The 25,915-nt window shown below is 32.8% G+C and overlaps 1 protein-coding gene across 4 annotated transcripts in view; it reads left to right on the top strand.

Annotated features, from left to right (window-relative positions):
• The window catches only part of SYNE2 (spectrin repeat containing nuclear envelope protein 2), a 414,448-nt gene that overhangs the window by 224,087 nt on the left and 164,446 nt on the right, over positions 1-25,915 (top strand). For all 4 annotated transcript variants that reach the window (XM_074235980.1, XM_074235979.1, XM_074235982.1 and 1 more), the window contains exons 56-63: positions 303-568; positions 1,233-1,401; positions 9,602-9,757; positions 12,187-12,327; positions 16,681-16,863; positions 17,596-17,733; positions 21,840-22,028; positions 25,200-25,322. In XM_074235980.1, the coding sequence (XP_074092081.1) occupies positions 303-568; positions 1,233-1,401; positions 9,602-9,757; positions 12,187-12,327; positions 16,681-16,863; positions 17,596-17,733; positions 21,840-22,028; positions 25,200-25,322 (1,365 nt within the window). The remainder of the gene's footprint in view (positions 1-302; positions 569-1,232; positions 1,402-9,601; positions 9,758-12,186; positions 12,328-16,680; positions 16,864-17,595; positions 17,734-21,839; positions 22,029-25,199; positions 25,323-25,915) is intronic.

Below are 25,915 nucleotides of genomic sequence, written 5' to 3' on the forward strand. Positions count from 1 at the left end.
TGCAAAAAAAAAATTAAGTCTAGACTAAGACTTCTAGGATCGGATCTATACTTAATTCACACATAATAAAAGAATTTCTTTAAAAGATTTGAAAATTCATATGGACAAACAGCTAAATCAAAGTTTCTTCTGTTAATGCAGAAAAGCAGAATTACTGTCAGCAATCATATAAATTCAACGTCTGATGTCACTTTAACAAAATGAGAAATTCCTAATAACAGCTTTTGTTGTTATGACCCTCAAAGAAATTTCTTAGGTTGACAAAACCCACATCTAAATCTTTATTCCCTTTGTTGACCTAGATTGAACGGGAAGCAATTATTCTAGATAATCTCCAAGAAGAATTTCCTGAGCATACCAAACTAAAGGAAGCAGCCACTAATGAAGAACTTTCTGAAACTCAAGAATTTTATTCCCAATATGAGGAGAACCTGGAGAGGGAGCAACTGCTATTTACTTTACTTCTTCACCGAATAAAAAATGTCATGAATGTTCCTGAAAATTTAAAGACCATTGAATCTATTCCAGTATTGCAAGAGATTTGGTCCATGCAAGAGCGATGTACCAAGTAAGGTCCAGTTATATAAGATGAAATGAAACAGCAATAGTTGAGAAATTAATTAGTTGTGTATTTTAGATGTCAACTTGAATTAAATTTAGACTTTCTTAAGGATGTATTGATAGATTAGAATGAACCCTAACCAATGTTGATGAAATGGAATCATCAGTGAATAAATGTGTGACAAAAAAGTTTGGAGAATCTAATAACACAATTGATGGGGTGTGGGGGGGTGCTATCCTAGTGTTGTTCCAGGTACAAGATCTGCAGCTTAATGTCTGATGGGCACAATCTGTTTAAGAAGAAAGGGGGCTGAAAAATAGTGAGATTGTATAATTCAACTGAATATATATTCTCAAGTTATCTTTTGAAGCAGGTTCTAGGTTGCTAGAACTTCTAATGTAACCTATAGTGAAAAAAAATCAAAAAGAAATTATGAGTTTGAGTACAGAAATTGAAAAAGATAGCTTTGAGAAAGATTTTTTGGATTACAGTCCTTCAAGTATGATATATAAATGATTGATTAAAAAATTACAGATGGCATCTCTTTATTCAGAAAAAGGATTGTTCTGGGTAAGAGGTTACTATTTTGTCAATTGTTCAAATAAAACAACTGCAAAAAAAGATAAAGCAAGCTATTCAAGCTACTTTTTGATAATGTTTTCTTTTTTAGGCTCTCTCAGAAAGCTCAAGGTAATAAAAAGTTGATACAGTTTGAAATTGAAGAGAGAAATAACATCAGTAAAGAAATAATTGCTTTGAAGAATTCATTTGAAAAAATGACAGCCTCATTCCACAATATGGCATTAGAAGAAAACCCAGAAAAGGAAAATCAATTGGAGGTTTGTGATAGGTCATTGATCATGGGAAGCAATGCAATGTGATTTTAGCTGTAAGAAGCAAATGCTACTTTCTGGTGAGGCAATCTGTTATTGTTCTGGTATATGAAGTGGTGTACTGGTAAACATTTAACAACTGTCTCAGAAAAAGAATGTATGCATGATATACTTTTTTAAGAAATATTTTGGGGTAGCTAGGTGGCACAGTGCATAGAGCACTGGCCTTGGAGTCAGGATACCTGAGTTCAGACACTTAATAATTACTTAGCCATGTGGCCTTGGGCAAGCCACTGAACTCCACTGCCTTGCAAAAAAAAAGAAAGAAATATTTTTATTTATTTGTTTTTCCAGCAATATGCAATGATAGTTTTCAGTAAATCATTTTTTTTGGACAATGTTTTGAGTTTTACATTTTTTCTCTCTCCTCCCTACCCCTGACAGAAAGCAATCTAATATAAGTTCTACATGTGAAATTATTCTAAACATAGATCCACATTAATCCTGTTGTAGAAGAAATCCAAACAGAAGGAAAAAAAATAGAGGGGAAAAAACAACATAATACATAAGACAGCTTTCAAAAATTGAAGATTGTAAACTTTTGGTTTGCATTTAAACTTCAAGTTCCTTCTCTGGATACGGATGTTTTTTTCCCACACATAAACTTTTAGGTTTAATCTGCACATTAACATTTTCTCCATCACTTTATTAAATGTAAACAATAAATCAAGCCCTGGTTTATAGTGTTTGACAGTTTCCTAGTTGTAAGTGCTTACACTGAAAATCTCTCAATTAGTCCAGTTCAAAATGGCTCCCAAATAGTGTTAGATATGTGATTAATTCATTTGTTTAATATGTATCTACCTAGAGAACTTGCAATTTATGTCTGGTGATAAATGAAAGTTAATAGAACTTACTCTTTAAAATAGGAGATGGGGGGCAGCTAGGTGGCATAGTGGATAAAGCACCGGCCCTGGAGTAAGGAGTACCTGGGTTCAAATCTGGTCTCAGACACTTAATAATTACCTAGCCGTGTGACCTTGGGCAAGCCACTTAACCCCATTTGCCTTGCAAAAACCTAAAAAACAAAACAAAACAAAAATAAAATAAAACAGGAGATGGAGGATCTGTAATTACTAGGAATATATGCCTATCACCTTGATTAGAAATGAAAGAATGGGGGCGGCTATGTGGCATAGTGGATAAAGCACTGGACCTGGAGTCAGGAGTACCTGGGTTCAAATCTGGTCTCAGACATTTAATAATTACCTAGCTGTGTGGCCTTGGGCAAGCCACTTAACCCCGTTTGCCTTGCAAAAACCTTAAAAAAAAAAAAGAAATGAAAGAATTGAAAAGGAACTCTGAAGAGCATGTGACTTCTGCATTTATGTTCCTCACTTCTTCATTCTCTTTTTATATGTATCTTCTCCCCTTACCTTATGATCTTTTTAAAAGAGTTAAATATTTACATTTATAGTAGGAAAGAAGACAAATAACTACAACACAATCTATAGATGATGAATACCATATGAATGACATAAGCAAACTGTTTTTTAAAGATTTTATTTATTTTGAGTTTTACAATTTTCCCCTAATCTTACTTCCCTTCCCCCACCCCCACAGAAGGCAATTTGCCAGTCTTTACATTGTTTCCATGGTATGCATTGATTCAAATTGAATGTGATGAGAGAGAAATCATATCCTTAAGGAAGAAACATAAAGTATAAGAGATAGCAAGATCAGACAATAAGATATTTTTTTTCTAAATTAAAGGGAATAGTCCTTGGTCTTTGTTCAAACTCCACAGTTCTTTCTCTGGATACAGATGGTATTCTCCATCGCATATAGCCCCAAATTGTCCCTGATTGTTGCACTGATGAAATGAACAAGTCCATCAAGGTTGATCATCACCCCCATGTTGCTGTTAGGATGTACAATGTTTTTCTGATTCTGATAAGCAAACTGTTTTAAGGAGTTCAGAGGAACTGAACTGAGAAAGCATTCTGGAGGAAGTGATATTTGAACAGACCTAGAATAGTAGTTGGGATTTTATAGGTTGAGATGATGGAGGTTAAATCAGGCTTAAGGAAATGATTAACTTATACACAAGAGAAATAAATCTTTTTGTTGTAGACCTGGAGGGTGGCCTATCATTTCTCTTATTTAGAGAAGTAGTGGGGAAAAAAGACATTCATGTTACATATTTGATATAAAGGGTCTATTAGGGGTCTCAAATAACCATTGGAGCTTTTATTAGTTTTCTTTACTATTTGCTCAAATGACCTTTCTAATCTTTCATCTTTTTTTGATTACTCCTCCTTCAAGTTCTATACGTTGCTTTTAATTCTCTTTATTGAGTCCTATTCACTTTAAGTGGTACTATCTATTCCCAATCCCTTGGAGGGAGTAGAAAGGGATCCTAGACAGATAACTGTAAACGGAGAGCTCTTTCTAAACAGGTGTATTGCATTTCAGTTACAGAAGTGATCTGGTCCCATAATGTCTTTGGGTATTTTATTGTATTTACGTTTTTCCATGATGTACACTTATTTACATATATGTTGTTTTCTGAAAATAGAATATAATGACTTTGATTGTTGGAACTGCTTTATTTTTGTCTTTTTATATCAACCTGGCACAGTACCTTGGATATAGTAAGCATTTAATAATAGGTGTAAATTGAATTGAATATAGGACCCTGAAGGGAATCCTTTAATTATGTTGTTAAAACCATCCACTCGTGTTTGTTGTACAATGTGGTATCATTTGCTTGACAAGATCTCCCCTGTTACCTTGAATCTTTTTGATTCCCTCTCCCATTTCATATAGTAATTGTTCCAAATCTTTACCAGTGTCTTCAAAACCCCATGTGCAGCCCAACCTCCTCTTTCTTTTCTTAGTTGACAACATTGATTCCTATTTTACTGAGAATTCATTAAATTCATGAAATTTCTTTTTTCTGTTTTTCATCAGCAAATATTTAGAATGCACCTATTAGATATAGTACTGTTTTGGTATTGAGAGAAAACATGTTTAGATAAGGCATGGTTGCTCCCCCTCATGGAGGTCACAATTTAGAAGATAGCTATAACACTTAATATTAAATGATTATTTCCTTAGGTATCTGGAAAACAAAAGTATTATTCAAATCCTGAAGGACAAAGTTATTACTAACTGAAATAGGTCAGGAAAGGCTTCAAGGAAAAAGTGGAATCATGCCTATCCATTCTCTCTTCCAATCCCTGTACCTTTTAAAGAAGGGATTGACCAACACTTTCCCTGTTTTCTTGTTACTCTCTCTGCCCTCTTTGATTTTGAGCTCTCCCTGTCCTCTGTCCTCTTTGACATACTTTCTTCATTTGATGCTTTTTTTTGCTTCTGTTCTCTAAAAGGAAATATCCACTAAGGCTCAGTCAATGATCACATATCAGTATCTATTCTTTTCTGGTGGGATTTCATTTAGTCCAATAATTTCTATGATTATTTGTAATCATATATCTTCTAGATCCCTTATCTTTAGCTTTGGCCTCTTTATTTCCTGATCTCCAGACTCACATCTTCAACTCTTTGTCAAACCAATTGGACATTATATTAGCATCTCAAATCTATATTTCTTTTTTGTCCAAAAACCAATTTTATATGGTTTTAATATTGGCCTTTGATTTTATATCCTAGTCATTTCCCTCACACACTCCCACATTGAACCCTTCTTTATAAAACAAAAACAAAACCATTTAAGGCTAACAAAACAACACAGTAAATATTTCTGATAGTTTATAATCCATTTCTGATTGTTTTCTTTCTATTAAGAGGAAAACAATCTATTTTCTTATCAATCTTCTAGAAGTTCTAATCACAGCTAATCATTTATTTGTTTAGTGTTGTTAGCATCCAGACTGTTGCAGTCACTGAATACATTGTTCTCTTGATTCTACTTTTTTCATTGTGCAAAATTTCATATGAACCATTTCATGTTTCTCTGTATTCTGTATATTCATCATAATTTATGGCACAATATTATTTCATTATATTCCACATTATATACAATAATTTATTCAATCACTCCTCAATCAGTTAATACCTATTTTGTTTTCAGACTTTCTATTTAAAAAATAAAACTCATCACTTATTGTAAGGGGGTAAGATTTGGTCTTCTCCCTCTCCCATCTCAGTTGATATAGCGATAGGAAGTAATCACAGAAGATGAAGCATTAATATGTTAACAAAGTATTAATATCCTATTATCCCTATAAGAAATATGAATATCTCTCTGAGTCAGAAACAGGTAATGCCATTAAACAAACAAACAAAAAACTCACACCCCTCCAAAACTTGGCTACATTATTAAACAATTTAATTCTCAAGTCAATTCAGTGATTGAAGGCAATGGAGAGAGAACCAACAATTGAGGAAGAATCTAGTTCTTCAACTTTTGATGGGGAGAGATTGGGATTTTCTTTCCTCCCCTTTCCCATTAGCCATGACATTTAGTCTCAGAGCAAGTTACCCAGAAGGAGACACCCTTTTCAGCAGTTGGCATCATTTAAGGAGAATTTGGGGTACAGATAAAGGAATAGAGACCTACTTTATACCATTTCTAGCTTTTTTGCCACTAAAAAGAGATTTATCTATATCAGGAATTCTTAACCTTTTTTGTGTCATATCTTCTTAATCCTATATATATATATATATATATATATATATATATAATATATATATATTATATATACATATATCCCTTCTCAGAATAATGATTTTTAAATATAAAATCCATAGGAAGACAAAGAAAACCAATAACTGAAATACTATTATGAAAATTTTTTACAAGTTTATGGACCTCATGTTAAGAGTTCCTGCTGTAGAAAGATGCAACTATATAGAGACAGTCATATGAGGCCAGAAATAGCCGGAAGAAACAATCCCTGAAGATCTGGCCTCAAAAAATTAGCCCCAGCCTTTTAAATTGGATAAAGAGAGGCCTATATGAGGGGAGAAAGGATTTGGAGGCCCCATAGTTCCAGAATTGTAAATTCTGTTGACCATACTATCATTAAGTGCAAACCCCATTATCATTATATTCTAAAGCTTAGTCCATTATTCCCAGCATGTTGTGTGTATTTGGGGGGGAGTATACCCCAAGTTATGTGAATGGGAGAATGTTTTATAGCTGCTGGGGTTTTTTTTTGCTATGATTTATTAGTAAATATCCAAAAGCTAATTGTGTCTGCCAGTTTATTATTAATAGAAAATATGATCTATAGTACAGAGTCCATATTAATGGGTACCTTAGAGCCTGTGGCCCAATTCACCAGTACAAGTTGGTAATATATTCCAGAGAGATGCCACCATTCTCCTAATCACTCAGGGGCAAAACCTGTCATTATTGACTTCTCCCTTCACTTTCCCACATGCATCTAACTGCTAAGCCCTCTCAAGTTTATTTTTTTTTGTTGTTGTTTTTTGCAAGGCAGTGGGTTTAAGTGACTTTCCCAAGTAAATATTAAGTATCTGAGGTCAAATTTGAATTCAGGTCCTCCTGACTCCAGGGCTAGTGCTCTATCCATTGTGTCACCTAACTACCCCCTCAAATATACTTTTGCAATATCACTCAAATCTATTCTATCTTTTAGTTCCAACTGTCAACAAGCAAGTTTAGGTTCTCTTTTCCTCTTGTCTGTAGTATCATGGGAGCCTCCAAAATGGTTTTCCTACTTCTAGTCGTTCCTCACCACATTCCTATATGTTGCCATTAAATTCATCTATTAATGCATACTTCTGATCTCCATCTTTCAAAATACTTTAATGACACTCTATAGAATCATGACTTTTAGTTAGCATTCAAAATGCCAACCTATTAAAGTATAGGTTTTGTAGCTTATTATTCAAAGTTCACTATAACCTAGCTTTGACTTAACTTTCTAGCTTTTTTTCTTACTGCTCCTTTTCACCTATTTATGACACTTTAGTTGAAACTGAATATTCCTTTGCATCTTCATTTCCCTTTCTTTATCAAACTCCTTGAGGAATAAACTGTGTTTTGTGTCATTTATCTTTGTATCTCCCTGAGTACCTTTCAAGTTATAGACTTAATAAATGTTTGATGATTGAATTGGGGAAGAGAGATGATTTTGAATCATATCATTTCTAAAGGGATTGTTATTTGTCCCTTGCTCAGAAAAGGTATTAGGAAGGAAATGTCATGACTTGCAAGTAAATTGGATTTAAGTGAGAGAGAGCTGTGCCAAATCACCAGCCTCACTCTCTCCCCTACAACTAGCTTGGTCCAGTGGCAGGCTATTGGTCAGGATGACTGGAGATGTCACCGGATGCAGTGGGAAGTCTTGGTCTTTTTAAGCTAAGGTGTTTCTTAGGTTTTAGTCTTAGGAAAAGCCCACTCAGTGATTAAGGACAGGTAAAAATGAGGTAAAGAATGATCTCTTTTAAACATAAAATCACATCAATCTGGGAAGGGAAGATCCTCAGAATTTCTGATCAAAACAGAAACAATTTCTATTTACATTGCTGGGCTATCAGAATCCAAACAATGACCAAGTAAGGCTTGACCTGGGACCTATTGCTGACAATCTATGAGAGTCAGAGTGTCTTTGGTTTAAGGAATGATCCAGAAAAAAGAAATCTAGTCATAAACCCCAAGCTATCTTGCTAGGTTTCAATGACCAAAATTTATATTCCTTTGGGCAAAGTATTTGCAGGTAAAGGTCTCCCTGAGGGAGAAGAGAAAGAGGAGGGAGGGAAAGAAGGAAGGAAGGTGTCAGAAATACTGTTAATAACATAAGAATTTGTATAGAATAAAATAGTGCAAATAATAAAATAAGTTTCATTGGTGAATCAGATGTATATCTTTATATTGTGGTAATTAGCAAATAGGAAACTAGGACATTGAGATTACTTATATACATTACTTATACACATTAGGAGATAGTGTCTTTTGTCAAACATAGGGCTATCTTTGAAATGAGGCACTATTTCTTAAATCCCTGGAAATAGATACAATGCTAACCTCTCTCTGAGTCAGAAGGGGGTCATCTAGTAACAGTCTTCAGTCAGTTTTTCAGATGTATTCAAAATTGTAAATTGTTTGTAACTGAAACTGTTTTGTTATAGTATATTGAGAGAGGAAACTTGATTTTATTTATTGAGATGTTTCAACACGGAAAAAGCATGAGAGTTCTGATTGAAGAGTAACTCTCTTAAACTAGATATAAGAAACATAAAAGATTACATTGTTATGTGGGCAACTCAGATTCTCAAGCCCTATTTTGTCTGAATTACCATGATAATTACATAACTTCCATTTAACTTTGCTTATGTAAAGCTGGCTAATATTAGAGATAAAAAATGAGAATTTGGTAGTAAGATAGTAATTCAGAAGTAAAATAATAATTCAGTGATAAATCATCATACAGAAACATTTAAAATTTTAATTATTCTTCAGGGAAATGCCTTGGTCCATTACCAAGATTAATAACTAATTCTTCCCCAAATAGTAACTATCAGAAAAGGCCACCATAAAGTTATAAAGTATTTTTCCACCTGATCTTCAGGAAAGTTTCCCAAACAAATAAGTTTCTCTTTTTATAATTACTGCAAGGGGAACTTAGATCAGATTTTCTTTCTAGGCCACAACCAATAGACTGTTTGTTCAAGTTGCTTTTATCCTTAAAACCTACATTCTTCCTGTGGAACTGGAACCCTCAGTTTTGAAAGAAACTGGGCTCACTGTGCTGTATAATTACATGAAAGCAGACACTTTTGCTTCAAGCTTCCAGCTTTTAGTGGCCTTGCATCATTGTTATGATAATGTAGGAAGAAGCATAAATGGCAACAAGTTAATAAAAACTTCTGAAAACTTTTGCTCTGAACAGGTTTTTATATCAGGAATGCTATAGAGATAAAGTTAAATCATAGAGGCACTTTGGAAGCACAGAGATGTTGTAATGTCTTTTTTACAACAATGGGTTGACATTATGAAGTGATATCGAGTTTAATTCTTACAAATCAAAAGGCATCATTTGACTAAACTGAGCATCTCTCAGGTTTAATCAGCTTGTATGAATAGTAGAGTTTTGTCATGCAAAAACTGCTCATTTAAATCGTAAGGCTGTACTCTGAAACTGCTTTCAGTTTTAGAGTTAAACTTTTCCTGTGTCTTGTTAGTACTGAAAACCCTCTTTAATGTTTTAAGGCTCTTCAGAGAATAATTGACAAAGAGAAGCTAGCACTTGAGAATATTATGGAAAAACTCCGAATCAAGTATTCTGAGATGTATACCATAGTTCCTGCAGAGATTGAGTGCCAGATGGAAGAATGCAAAAAAACTTTAGAAGACATAGATGAGAAGGTAATGATGTTTGTGGCAGCATTATTCATTCCTGTGGTTTATCTCTCATTTATGCAATAGAGAAAGCAATGTGTCTTTCAATAAAAATATAATTGAGTTCACATTTTCATTTTAGTTGCCTTTTCATTTATGAATATATGCTTTTTTATGGCTCTGCTAAGTGAAAAATTTTTTAATTGCAAACTGAACTATAAAGCAGTTTCAAGTGACAGAAATAAGAGACCAGAATAATCTGTAAATTTTTCTCCTTTTGCTTTATTCCTTATTTAGGATGCTCCTAATTAGTGTGAGGTACAATCTCATTATCCTTCAAAATAAACTTGAATCATAGATTTTTGTCTTAAAGCATGTTTGCTCTTAGCTTTCTGAAGCAATTCAAGTTCTGAAAATTTTTTTGAAGTAAATTGAACACAGCTTACACCAAAGGCAGATGGGAAGACAGGATGACAAATTACCCAGGAGAGAACAAAGAAAGTCAGAGTTCATTTTATGGTGATTTTTTTTAAAAGGCAATTTAAACTAAAAACCTATATATTTATATTGGTAACTGTCATCATTCTGCTTTTCCCCCCCTTCTAATTTAAGAGTCTAGGTCTCACAGTAGCATTATATTATAGATATCTCTAAAATTATAACTTGATAAGTAAAATGTTTGTAATGATAAAAATTAAGTTTAATTGATGGAATTAGTTAATATTATCTCAATATAACACATGTATTCTGCATTATGTTTCTTAGAGTATTTATGCTAAGTAAGTATGAACATACTATAAGTATTATAGATATAAGTATTACATCTACAATGCTAATAGTGTATATACCAGTATTCTCAGATATTAATTATATAAGTTAGAATTCCTTTCTCTACTAGTATGTATTTAGCAGCAAACTTCATTTTGACACATAATTAATATCTTTGTGTAGCTCCAGAAATATCATGGACTATTATTTTCATTAAAATATCATGTCTTTAATTACAGGTGAAACAAAATGTTACTTTACTGTAAACATATAAAATCCCTTAGAAAAGTCATTTAAAATCTCTAGAGCTTTTAATGGTTGGGTCTCTGAAAAATTTCACTTCTAATTTGGAATGCTTGTAAAAGACAACTGGTATCAGCTAACTGGTATCATCTGACAGTAGAAACTGTAACCTTGTCTAATTCAAATTGTTGTTTGTGCTTCATGATTTTTTTTCTGTTCATCTGAGTGGTATGTATTTAATATAGGTGGATAACCCATCCAGACTTTCCCAAACAATAAAAACAACAACAACAACGATAACCCTGTTCTTTGTCAAGTAGAAATTTTTTCCTAATAAACTTGGCTGATGTTATTAAAAGTGTGACTTTATGGAAAGGACCTAGGATCAGAGCAGAGTATTATAGTTTCTGGTCCTGCTACTAACCTGATCTATGACCTTAGGCAAATGATTTATCCTCTTTGTTCCTTAATCTCTTCTTTTGTAAAAATGCCTGTAAAAGCTTGTTGTTCAGACTCATGAAAAATTACAAAAGTAATTTGCAAAGTTAGAAAGGACTAGGCAGAAGTAAGACATGATCATCATCATCATCATCATTTCTTTTAGTGGCTATGTCAAGACCACTATCAATGTAATTTTCAAAAGGAACAATCATCATGGGGTAGTTGATATAGAAATTATTTCTTTTAAAGAATAATTAAAGGGTGGCTAGGTGGTGCAGTGTATAGAGCACTGGCCTTGGAGTCAGGAGTAGCTGAGTTCAAATCTGGCCTCAGACACTTAATAATTACCTAGCTGTGTGGCCTTGGGCAAGCCACTTAACCCCATTTGCCTTACAAAAACCTAAAAAAAGAATAATTAAAGTAGAAAATTATCCTGCTCAATCAGTAAGCTTTGATTGCTGTGAAGAAAAAATATTAAAAATATTAAGTAGCATATATTTTAAGTGTCAGCTAGTTCAAGACTGTATTGTTTCAGCCAAATGAATATTAGGGTAGAAATTACATTTTCTTTGAGTTGCTTTGGAATGAGTTTAGTTTTATTAGAAATGCTGAACCCATGTGCTTAACTGTCACAGGAAACCAAGAAAAATAGTCATAAATAATTTATTTCTCAAGTTCATATTGTGAGGCAAGCCATATCCTTTAATCATTGTGGGTAATATTTTCTGATATTCTAACAAGTGTATACCTTCTGCACTATTGGGCATGGATGTGAGTCAATTTAGTGGAGAAAAATTGTTCTTCAAACACCAAATAAGCCACATCAGTATAAATATCTCACCTAGAAAAAAATTGCCTAGTTCTTGAGGGATTGTTCTGAGTGAAATTGTATGACAAATAGATTGCCTTCTTTCTATCTCCAGACCACTCTTTATCAGAGATTAAATTGATAGGATATTGATTCACTTCTAGGTATTGAATAAGATTTTCTCTTTTTATAACAGATTAGAAATGAAGCCTTGAAGAGTTCACCTTCTTATGTGATGAGTAGAAAAATAGAAGAAATTAATCATGGGCTTCAGAATGTTGAAAAGATGTTGCAACAGAAAAGCAAAAATATTGAGCAAGCTCAAGAAATTCAAAAGGTAATGTCCTCTAACTCTTTCAGGAAGGGATTTTGATGACAAAAAAAGCTACAGTGCCTAATTTGATTCATTCAGGAGCTACATGGTCTCCAGGTACACAGACAATGGCCCAACTCACAAGGCACATGTTTGCTGGAATTATGTAAGAATGAATTATGTAATGATGAATAGGGTTTCCCTAATGGAAATGAAGATTACAAAATTATGGTGAGATTTAGAATTTATCTATTGTGATCCACCCAGTTATTGAATTGTCAATTTGCAAGTCCTAAATGAAGAAAGCTTTCCACAGCAAAGGGGATGGTTCAATAAGTTACTGAAGATAGGAGCCACTTGACTTCTGACTCCTAAGAAAATGAAAGACTGTTAAAAGGTCCAAATGTAATTCCATTTTCAACTGAAATATCAGGGGTGTGCTGGAGTCAGCTCTGACCAGCTTCCAAAATCTGATGGTTTTTATGTCTCAGAAATCAAGTCATCTAGGCTTTTTTATTGTTTTGTTTATTACCTAAACTTTATAAAGTGTTAATAATGGAGATGAAACTTAAGTGTGCATGCATATAATCTCATCCACTCCTCAGTTAGATTGTTTAATATTTACTAGCACATCTTTCTATTGCTCTATAAGCATTTCATGAGCTCAGCAAGAGTACAGTAGAAGTCTCAAGGAATGATGTCATTAGCAGATGTATCCTGGTGACTGAAAGCTTACAATAATGATTATAAATGACATTACCAAAGTAACTGAAGGTTTATAAAGTTCTTTATAATCCATTTTTCTCATTTAAACCTCATTGCACCTGTGGATAATATCCTTGTTAAAACACATCATCACAAAATCACCATATTCAAAGGCATCTAGTCCAACCTAAGTCTTAAGAAAGATACTTTCTGTATCATACCTGGTAAATGGCTGTCCATTAACTAGAAGACCTACAGTGAGAGAGAACTCACTACTTCCTGAGACAGTCTATTATTTTTGAATATCTCTGACTGTTTAATAGCCCAAATGAACATTTCTAATTTATTCAACTGGTTCTCATTCGATAAGATCTTGAGGACTTTATCCATCCTGGTGGCCTCTCTCTGAAAAATCTCCAGCTTATCATTGTTCTTCCTAAAATAAGGGATCCAGAGCTGAATACAATAATCCAGTTGGATCTGAGCAAATTATTATGGTACTACATGCTGCCCTGCTCATATTATATTGGCAATATTGCATTTAGTTTTGGGGTGTCACATTTTAAAAAGAACATTTGTCTTGAGATTCATGTCTAAATTCTCAAAATGCACATGGAATATGAAAAACATTTTTAATCATTTTAATTTAAAGGATTTTGTTTCAAATTATAGGAATTCATCCACAGACAAAATCTGAAGGTCTTTCTATGGAGGTTAAACCAAATTTAGTCAGTTTTCATTCAGATAGGTATCCTAGAGATAAATAACATGAAATAAAATGATTAAAGATTTTTGTCTTCAAGATTTCACATGCCCTTGGTAGTCAGAAGAGACCTCAGCAGTCAATTTAGTTCAACCAATACCTGAATAGAAATCTCTTTTCCCCTCTATAACATGACTAATCCATTTGGAGCCTCTGGTTGATGACCAACAGGGACAAGGAACTCATTTCTTCCCAAGGCAATGCAATTAACTTTTATACAGTACCTTCTAGTCAGTCACAGTCAAAACACACTATTCTTCAACTCAACAAAGTGATATCACTTTGGTCCTCTTTGAGAATGGACAACAACAACCAACCAACCAATCAATAATTGGGAAATTCTTCCTTTTATGTCATCATCTGCCTCTGTAAAACTTTCAGCTAAGTTCTATTTTCTGGGGTCAAATAGGACAAATTTGTAACTCAGAATCTCAGAATTTCAGGGTTTGAAATAATTTTGTTGGACATTTATCTAGTCCAAGCCATACCTTTAAAAATCCCTTATTTAACATACCCTAGAAGTTCTCTGTTTGAAGGCCTTGAATGACTGGTTACCCTCTACTTCCCAAGACAGCCTAGTGGCACACAGTAAGTGCTTTATAGATCTTTATCTATTGACTCACTGACTGAACAACCCTTTATATTTTGGAACAGTTTTAATTGTAGAGGAATTTAGTTCTCTTGACCTAAGTCTAAATTTAACTTTTTTGTACCACCTATCTAGTCTTCCTAGTTTTGTTTTCTGGGGACAAACAGGAAAAGTCCAAACCTTTTTCCACGTGATACATCTTTAAATACTACTTATTATAGACTCCCCTCCTCACGTTTTTGTTTTTTTAAGCAAAACATCAAAACTTCCTCCAAATTTTTCTCATTTAACATAGATTCAGGACTGTTCCATTTTGGTTTGACCTTCTCTCTACACTCTCCAGCTGATCAACTGCTTTTTAAAAAAAAATCTGAATTTCACAAATACCAAACAAGTGTTGTCAAATATAAAGCAGAATGAGAAAAAGATAATTGTACGTGTGGACAAAAATTTGCTCTATGGGCATCTTGTTTCTCTCTCCAAATATACAAAAGATTCATTGTATTATTTTCAAAACTGTCTTTGTTTGTGTTTCCTACTAATTTTCCTTCTGTTCTCTTCTATGAGTTTTTTTTTTAATTTTGGTAAATCTTTTGCTAGACTCCTCTTCCTTCCAACTGTTCCCCCTCAAATTGTAAGAAAACAAAACCCTTATATAAAGTATGACTATAGCAATGCCCTTTTAAACCACAACACAATGACAGAATGGAATGGGAGAGTTAGGAGAGATTATAACTTCCTTATTCCTGGAAGCAATGTCACAGTGCAATCCAAGAAGGCGTTATTTTTTTTTTGCTGGGGCAGTGGGGAAGGGAGAAGAGGGGATGAAAAGCTGCCACAAGATAATGCTGAAACATTTTTCACTCAGGTCCTCAAGTCTTTTTCAAACTGTTAGCTATTTTTCTAACATTCTATATTTGTGAAAAGTTTTTGTACCCAGGTCTATATTTCTATTGAATTTCATCTTAGATTCATTCAGTCCTCTAGGCTGTAAGGATTATTTTGAACCTGACCCTTTCATCTTATGTTTTAACTATCTCTCTAACTTTGTCACCCTCAAATTTATATATATATATATATATATATATATATATATATATATATATATATCACTAAAATTTTAAAGCATGCTATTTATGGTTTTTTTGATCCATTTGTGATAAAAATATTAAACAACCTCAGGGACTTTACTGGTTCTCCATATGAGACTTCCTAAATTATAATTTCTCTCTCTCTCTCTCTCTCTCTCTCTCTCTCGCTCTCTCTCTCTCGCTCTCTCTCTCTCTCTTCCTCCTTCCCTCCCTCCCCTCTCGCCTATTCCATTCTTCCTCCTTCTGTTTCCTAAAAGATATAAAAAAAATCAAATGTTTTCCTAAAATGTAAATAAACAATATCTACAGTATTCCCCAATCTACTTTTTAGTAATCTAAAAAACAAAGGAAGTAAACTAGTCTGATACTAATTTTTTCTAGATTTTCAATCTTTTTAATGGTCCTTTTTAAAATTTTCTAAGAAATCCAAATCAAGCACACTGATAAAGTTTACATATTCTGTTGTCTTCCCTTTATAATAGAGAAACTTGCCTTTTTAGCCTTTTTTCATATGTTTCAGATGCTTGAAGCTACCATACAGCTGCCAAATTTTTTCTTCAATTCCTAATTCCCTAATCTCATCAAAACAAAGCATCTAGGTAGTGTAGTATATTGAGTGCTGGTCTAAGTGTCAGGGAAATCTGAATTCAAATTCTGCTTCTAGCACTTACTGTACAATTTGTTTAATTGCTGTTCACCTCAGTTTCCTAAACTGTAAAATAAGGATAATAGTACCCACTTTACCAGGGTTGCTGTGAAAATTAACTAATATTTGTAAAGTATTTAGCATAGAGTTTAGAATATAGTAAATACATAAGTATTGATAGTGAAGATGTAGGTTTTAAGAAGACTGAATTGATAGCTTACGAAGTATGAGGGTGCATCAAGATGGTATGTTAAAATCCACTAGTGTAAGAGTGGCTGTTGGGTAAGAAAAGGAGACAGTGACCCAAGTGCTAAACTTTTTGAAATGAGCTGGGTGGGAATTGGTTTACAATGGCCACCATAATTTGAATTGGTTGGAAAATTTTGACACTGAATTTCTAAGAGGTTGCTGCTGGGTCCTGCTCACTGAGTGACAGTGATAAAAGAAGAATCTGAAAGTTTCAAGTGGGAACTCTTCAGGACCAATATTTTAGAAGATAAGAATGAAGGCACAGCCACTAGCAGAGAAAAGAACAAGGAATAGAGTGCCTAAACAGTGACTTATTTTTGATTTCCTTCTACAGAAAATGTGGGATGAACTAGACCTCTGGCATTCCAGACTAAATGAACTAGATTCTGAAGTGCAGGATATAGTTGAACAAGATCCAGGACAGGCACAAGAATGGATGGATAACTTAATGGTTCCTTTTCAACAGTACCAAAAGGTTTCACAGAGAGCAGAGCATAGAACTTCACAGTTAAATAAAGTAAGTCTATCAGAACTGATGGTTTCTGAATACAAATTGAAGTATACTTTTTTATTTTTCTTGAGGTTTCTTTTTTTGGGGTTGTTATATTTATTTTTACAACTTGACTATTATGGTAATGTTTTTCATGACTACACTTTTTCAATGTATACCAAATAACTTGCTTTCTCAATGAGGGGAATTGGAGTATGATGGAGAGAATTCAGAACTCAGGGTTTTAAAAGTGAATATTGAAACTTGATTTTTCATGTAATTGGGGAAGAATAAAATAAAATACAAAAAAGAAAAGGTGAGTCTGCTATCTGGACAGCCAAAGACTGTGATGATGTATAATAGGAGAAAAAAGAGATTTTTTTTTCAGGACTGGTCTAATGTTTTTTAAATGTTTCTGATTATTCTAATATAATAGGTTTCCTTTGGATTCCCATGTATTTTTCATATACATATGCATATATATATATATTCAAAATCATTATTCTGAGTAGGTGTCTATAAGTTTCACCAGACCTGTCAAAGTTTGTGATGCAAAAAATTAAGACATCTTGTTTTAGAGAAAAATAAAATTCCTGAATTTTAAATAAATCATTCTTCTTATTTTATGATATTCACCAAAATAAAATAAATAGATTCATACATATATCTGATAATGATTAATCCTGAATGTCTGAATTACTAAAATCCACTTAAAATAAAAAATAAATTAAAAAAATTATTTCAATGTTCTTTTCCCAGGCCACACTTAAAATGGAGGAATATAATGATCTCTTAAGGAATACTGAGACTTGGATAGAAAATACTACCAGTTTGGTAGATGACCCTATTGACTATAGTTCTTCAAAGGTCCTGAGTCATCATGCTAATATCCTTCAGGTAGGTTTTCATTTTTTTGAGGTTCACTGAACCTAAATGATAGTTGATAATTTAACTGACTTTTACTCTGCTTGGTGACTTCTTTTCGGGTGGGGTAAGGAGCAGCAATAGTGCTGGAGACCCGTAATTTTATCAATTTGGGAACTTTTAGTATGAAAAATATTGATATTGATTTCAAGCTATCTGTAACTGCTAGATTGTATTATCTGGAAGCCCTGAAAGTTTAGATCACTTGCTCAGGTTCACTTAGTTGGTGTCAGTGGCAGAATTTGAATCCTTCCTGATTATAGGGAACCCCTCTGTTCACTATGTTGCACTACTTGTCTTCTTATTTTTTCAAAATCAGCTTTTCTTCTTGCTATTGAATACAGAGGTAGTTTTGGATGCATAAGAAAGTGCACTGGACTAAGAATCAATTGACTTAGCTTCTAGCTAGCTGGATCACTCACTATTTTTGTGACTTTGGGTGAGCTCCTTAAAAATTCAGTTTTTTCATTTGCAAATAGATATATTGGGCAATCTGAGCTTTATGGTCCCCTCCAGTTTTAAAATTTCATGGTGCTGTGGTTTACATTACTCTTAATGTATTATTGAGAGGATGGAAAGAAGGAAGGAAGAAAAGAGAGAAGGAAGAAGGAAGGGAGGGAGGGAAAGAAAAAGGGAGGGAAAAAGAGAAAGGAATTTTCACATTAATATCTATGACTAGAACAGAATTCCAAGCACTGAGATTCATTTAATTTTTTTAAATTTATCTGGTAAATATATTTCATTCCTTCTATATTGTTCAAGAAAAAATATGAAACCTGAAGATAAGTATTATTTTATAGAATTTAATTTTATAGTTGCTTCTAAAGAAAAACATAATGACTTCCTAAAGCAAAAATATTGACTTTGGAATTAAAACTTAATAGTACAGACTTAATAAATGCTGGTTAATTGATTATCTGATATCTTGGATCATGTGCATTGTTACTTCTTTCCATTAGCTCAAATATTATGACTGAAATGATCATATTTTTCATAACTTGATTCATCTTCATCTTTCCTATTAGAATTTCTTTTGGCATGTTTTCCCAGTTGATTATCATTCCTTCAGACCCTTCTAAAAATGTCAATTTCTTTCTAGTCAACTTAATAGTTCATAGTCTAGTACTTAAGTGGGAGATGAAAATGGTGCCTATTCTACAAGCTTGAAAGACCAGTATTATATTGTCCGGAATGGAACAGATACTGCTTACTGGTTTTGTGCTGCCTTCTGCTGACAAGATTGTAGAACTGCTCTTGGTACCATTAAGGAAATACTTGGACTGAGGAAATATTCTTAGTTATCCTCTGGTCTTGTTTTAAGAGAAGCTTTTAAAAAAAAATAAGAAGTACATAGAAAAAGACCAGATTCCTGAAATTAATATAAAGTTCAAAAAACACTTTTTAATGGAGTAATTCTTGAGAATTCTATTGCTGGGAAATTATTACAATTCCCTCCCATACAAACAACTGTGTATTAAAAAAATGTTGTCTTTCTTTAGTTTTAGGTTTGGTTTTTTTTAGAGAACATGCAAATAATCATCTTAATTTTTTACATCAGAGCATGTTGAATTTAGAAATTTTATCTTTAAAAATATGATTTTTCCAATTTAGTTTATAACTTCCATTTGTTTGCATTAGCAAAAGAAAGTTCCAAAGGCATAAAGTTGGACATATAAATATTTTAGATGTAATTAAGGCATATTTGTTCAGAAATCTCCACTGCAATAGAAAATGTCACAGATACTGCGTAAAGTTTTAAACAACCCAAACTAATAACTTATATTTATGTAATCTTTTAAAGTAAATACATATAAATATATATGTTTTTATAAATATATACCCAAATAGTATGTAAAGTAAGAATAATAATAATACTTGTAATACTAACCTCACAGAATGGTTGAAATGTTTTATATATAAGTGAATAATATATAGTATATATTAATATTATGTACATTGACATCAATTATTGCACTATCTGAGCTGTGTCATCCTTTCTGAATTTAAAATGCCATCATTCTGTAATTTACACTATTCTTTTTGTTGGTATTGTTCAGTCTTTCTAGTAGTGCACAATTCTGCATGTCCCTATTTGAGGTTTACTTGTCAAAGATACTGGAGTAGTTTGGCATTTCTTTCTTTGGCTCATTTTACAGATGAGGAAACTGAGGGAAGTAAAGGTTAAGTAATCTGACCAAAGTCACACAGCTAGTAAGTGTTTGAGGCCAGATTTGAACTAAGGGAGACTAGACTTTCTGACTCCAGTCCTAGTACTTTATCAACTGTACCACCAAGTTGATCTGTTTACTTTTCTCATAGAGTTACTTAAATAATGAACTTCTGTTGTTGGGGAAAAGAAGGAAGTAAGGAAAGAAGGCTAGGAAGAAATGAAGAAGGAAGGGATTTTATTTACTTTTAATTTGACATATAATTGTTTAAATTAGAATGCATATGTACTAAAACAATGTGAGGCAGATATTGGAAATATATTAACTTATTTTGAAAATGAGAAAGCGAAGGCTCTGAGTTTAAGTAACTCATCTGCGGTCTTATAACCAATAAGTTTGGGAGGTGAAATTTACTGTACCCAAGTCCTGTATATCAATTAACCAGTCCTTATCACAGACCTCTTATCTATCAATGGGGGCATGTAAACTAGCAGTTCTACAACTAAACCTCACATTACAGAGAACATGAACAAAGTAACTGTTCTGATCAATTCATCAAAGTCTGATACCTAGTGTGGGACATTTATAATGATCACAAAAGGGAAAGAAAGTCATCCACAAAATATCAGCCACAGTGGCAGGGTGGTATATTTCAGATTCTGCTATCTAATTTATATATATATAATCATAGATTTAGTGTCATCTCATCCAAACTCATCCATCTCATTTTACAATTGAGGAAATTGAAGCCTAAAGGTTTAGTGACTTACCCAAAGTCACATAAGCACTAAATGACTAAGTTATGATTTTAACTCAGGATAACTGGCTCCAAATCTAGCACTCTTTCCTTTGCAACATGATGCCTCTAACACTTTATGGTTTCCAAATGATTTCCTCACAAAATCCCTGAAAGGATTTATTATGTTAGGACTTGTCTGCTGCGTTTTGTAGAGCTTGTTATGTTAGGGACTCAATTCAGTTAAACAAATGTTTACTAATATGAAAGGCAACAAAGGAGATTATTGGTGATTAAAAGATAAATATGAGCCCAACTCAGCTTTCAAAGAGCTTAAATTTAATAGACTGATACCTCTCTATTAAGCTCTATTGATAGACAAGAATTTCCTATTCTCTGCCCACAATTGACAGTTGCATCTGAGTAGGTGACCCATTGAACCATTGGTAGTACCATGAGAAGAAGGTCATCAAAGTGGACATCTAGTACTGCCTGTATGATGTCAGCATCTGAGATTCTGATAACAATAGTATTATTTGAAATTTAATTGAGTTTACAGTAGAAATTTATGATTTGTATGAGAAAAATAGATTCGCAAAAATATGTAACATTGAACTTAGATTAGTTTTCATGAATATTCTTTTATAGATTCGACTTTTCAATAGAATAATCTTCTAGAAACAATATGATTTGATCCTAGGAATACTTTGAAATGTTAAATTTCCACATTAATTTATAATTTCATGAACTACAAAAAATACAAGAATAAAAATCTAAAACTAAAAATTCTATAATTGTTTTAGTTACTTTATAGAAAAAACAAAAACAAAATATAATTTAAATTCTGTTTACTATACTATTCAATTATTATTCAACTAATTTTGTTGTATTTGTTGAGATTGTTATTAAGTTTTACATTTTTTTAAAAAAAAATATACCCCCCAAAATGTTCAGGTTGCTGATATAACCCTTATAGATAATTCTTTCTAGCTGACAATGCAGGCTATTTTTACAATACTTTCACTGTCAAAATAAAAAAAAATATTAAAACATATTTTGCAGTTTAAAATATAACAAATTCTAATTTTCCCTAATGTGTACTAGTAAATTAATGTTATTTTTGCATTTTCTGCTTATTGATATTTATCTTTTCTTTCCTTATATCCATTTTATAGATGGCTTTGGAAGATTCAGAACAAAAACAAAATCTTCTCCATTCAGTTTATTCTGACTTGGAAGAATTTTCAGTGATTTTTGAAACAGATGACTTAGCACCAATTAAGTTAAATCAACTAAGTGCTAGAGTCACAATTCTACAGCAAAAGCTAATGGCAAGTCTTCCACAAATCCAGCACATGGCTGATGTAAGTTTTCTTGAAGTATAAAGATTGCTCTGTTATTTTAACTTACTCTTATTTTACTAAAGAATAACTACATTGCTTTGTTATTGATGTAGTGATTCTCAATTGTTTATTAACAGGTAATTTTCATTATGATAATTTTCAATCTTTGGCACATGTTGCTTTCAATTTCATATTTATAAAAGTAATTAGAATAAAGGTATTTAAATTATATCCTGGTTCTTATTTATCTCATCCTTTGCCTCATGTAGGCTAGTAGGTAGAATATATATTTAGAGTGAGAAAGTAATATATAGTTCCCCTTAGTTTAGTATCGTGTATTTTTGCTGTTATTGTTAAGTCTTGTTGTATCTGAGTCTTTGTGATTCCCTTGGGGTTTCCTTGGGAAAGATACTGGAATAGTTTGTCATTTCCTTCTTCAGCTCATTTTACAGATGAGGAAACTAAAGCAAACAGGATTTTGTGATTTGCACAGAGTCATACAGCTAGTAAGTGTCCAAAATCAGATTTGAACTCAGGAAGATGAGTCTTACTGACTCCAAACCAGATACTCTACCCTCTTACCGTACAACTTAGATGGCATAGTGTCATGTGTATGACATCTATAGCTTTGTGCCAGTCTTCCTCTGTTTTCTCCTCATTTCATTGCAGCAAACAGAGCATTAGATTATTAAATTCAGGAAGACCTAAATTTAAATCCAGACACAGACACTTTCTAACTGGGTGACCCTGAGCAAGTCATTTAACTTCTGTTTGTCTCAGTTTCCTCAAGTGTAAAATGAGGATAATAAATATCTATCTTGAAGACTTAGCTCAGTGCTCAGCTCCTAGTACATAACTATATAAATGCATATTCCCTTCTTCTTCTTTCCTTAAATCCACCCTCCAATGACAAAGTGATTTTCCATAAATTCAGGTATGACTGTATCTCTTTCCTACTCAGTAAACTCCAATAAGCTCCCTATTGTCACTAGGATCAAATGTAAAAATAATCTTTTGACTTGAAAGTTGTTCCCAGGCTTGCACCAATCTACCTTTCCAGTTCATTGTACATTACTGCCCTTCCTGCACTCTGATCCAATCAAATTGAACTTTTTATTCCTCACATACTAGAGTTTAATCGTCATCTCCATGCTTTTCACTGGCCATTTACCATGTAATCCTTCCTCAACTCTACTGTTTAGAATTCTTTTCTTCCTTCTATATTCATTACATTCTACATGAAACTTTTCCCTATCTCTCAAATGCTAGTATCCTTCCTCTCTAGATGAATTTTCATTTATTGTGTATATATATTCTGCAAATACTCATGTCTATTCACATTATATTTCCCATAAAAGAATATAAGCTGAGAGCAAGGACTATTTCAATCTTGGCTTGTCTTCCTGGTAACTAGCATGTGGTAGGTACTTCATAAATGCTGTTGATTAACTGATAGCTTTAATAAATTCATGATCAAATAGCTTATTGAAATTCTTCACTATATCTAGATTGTATTTTGTCATGTATTATGCATTCCAGATTGGGTTCTTCTTACCAAAAACAGAAACCTGTTCCTTTTATCATATTTTTTGTGTTCAGTCATGTCTAATTCTTTATGACACTGTGGACTATTTTTTTGTCTATGAGATTTTCTTGGCAGAGATACAGTGTTATTTGCCATTTTCTTCTCCAGTGAATTAAGACTGAGGTCACTTAATTGAGGTTAAATGACTTGACCAGGGGGCAGCTAGGTGTGGCAGTGGATAGAGCACCAGCCCTGGAGTTAGGAGTCCCTGAGTTCAAATCCAACCTCAGACACTTAATAATTACCTAGCTGTGTGGCCTTGGGCAAGCCACTTAACCCCATTTGCCTTGCAAAAAAATCTAAAAAAAAAATGACTTGGCCAGGATTACACAGCTAGTAGTGTCCAAGGTTGAATTTGAATTCAGGTCTTCCTGGCTCCAGGTTCAGTGTTCTAGCTACTGAGTCACTTACCTACATCCTCTTTTAACCTAAAGACATTGAAAATTTGTATAATTTGAAAGATATGTTCAAATTAAATCAGACCTAACTAGGTTTCTAATTACATGAACTTGGGAAAATTAACCCTGTTTGCCTCAGTTTCCTTATCTGGAGAAGGAAATGGCAAAACAACTTTCAAGAAAACCACAAAGAGTCAGACATGACTGAAATGACTGAACAACAACAACATAGTCTCATGGTCTGACTGGGTCATAACTTGAGGTCTTCTGAAGTACATTTTTTTATCTTCTATTCCACATAATTGCATTCTACTATCTAATACTTATAAAAGCAATGAACATAATAGATGATATGCTCTAGGTTTGACATGAAACTACAATTAGAATAAAAACTGGACCTATGATTTCATTAATAGCTGAATAAAAGAATTTCTGTTACCAACATAGGTTGGTACCCTTCTCTTCAATTTATAGTCTTAGAAAGGTATTACAGTTCTAATATGTTGTGAGGTGGCTTAACCAAGGTCACAAAGCCAATATGTGTTAGAGGCAGTGGGTAGGACACACCTAGAATCAAAAGTCAGGAAAATTTCAGATTCCTGAATCTGTAGTCCAGAAGACTTGACTTAAAATTCTACTTCAAATATTTACTAGCTATGTGACCCTGGGCAAGTCACTTAATCCTGTTTGCTTCAGTTTCTTTAAAAATAGTAAAAAAAAGGAACAATAATAGCACCTGCTTATATTGAAAATAAAATAAAATAATATTAGTAAAATTCCTGGCACAAAGTTGGCACTATATAAATGCTATCATCACCATCATCATCACTATTATCATTATTATAGCCTAAATCTTCCTGGCTCCAATGCCAGCTCTCTATCTACTATACCAAAGGTTTAAATTTGAAACCCACCCACAACTCTCCCATGTACAGTCTGAACCAAATTAGAATATAATTTCTACCTTTTAATGTACTAGCATATTAACATATTAATGGCATATACAAACGTGTAGCTTTCTAAGTCAGTATGTGATGCATAGTGAATCTTATCTATAGTTTAGTGGCCCTGTTTTTATTTTATTTTGACACCATTTCACTAAATCATGTTATCTCTTCAGAATCCAATCACCATAAACAATTTTTGTATGTGTGACTAACGTGTAATGAAACAGAAATAGGTTTTTAAAATATTACATTTAAATTCTAGGAGGTGGTTGCTATTGAAACCGAAGTAAAATCAATAGAGAAGAAAGTCTCAAAAATCAAAGCTATCCTGTTTTCCAAAGAAATATTTGATTTTTCTCCTGAAGAACATCTTAAGCATGGAGAGGTGAGCCTGGATCATTAAAAATATTTTCTCAATCTTTATATTATGTTTCTGCTATGTTTCTCAGATATATAGACATATTTGGAGCCAGTGATTTAGTAAGATAGAGAAAAAAGAAGGTTTTTGTAGTTGTTAGTGTAATATTTGGATTGAAACTATATCCTGGCTAAGTGAGACATGAAAATCCCAGTTTGAATAAGTTCAATTCTATAGCTATTTACTGTTATTTTATATCATTTATAAACACATACTATATGGATATAGAATAAACATTCACATATATAGTTTCTGTATATATATAGTATGTGGTTATATATATTCAGAGTAATTTATATATGATACTTTGCTAAGTAATATATATATATATATATATATATACTATGTGTGTGGTGTGTATAGATATATACTGTATATATTTATGAAATGTGTGTATATGTAGATTTATATGATATTTTTTTTAGTCATTTGCTATTATGTATAAAAAATTCGCTAAGTTGCAGAGATCTAGAGATGAGAACAACATCAAATTCTTATTCATAGAGAACTTAAAATTTAGTGACAGAATGAGACATATGCAAATAACTATAAATTGGAAA

Source organism: Macrotis lagotis, chromosome 4 (genome assembly GCF_037893015.1).
Source record: "Macrotis lagotis isolate mMagLag1 chromosome 4, bilby.v1.9.chrom.fasta, whole genome shotgun sequence".
Lineage (NCBI taxonomy): Eukaryota > Metazoa > Chordata > Mammalia > Peramelemorphia > Peramelidae > Macrotis > Macrotis lagotis.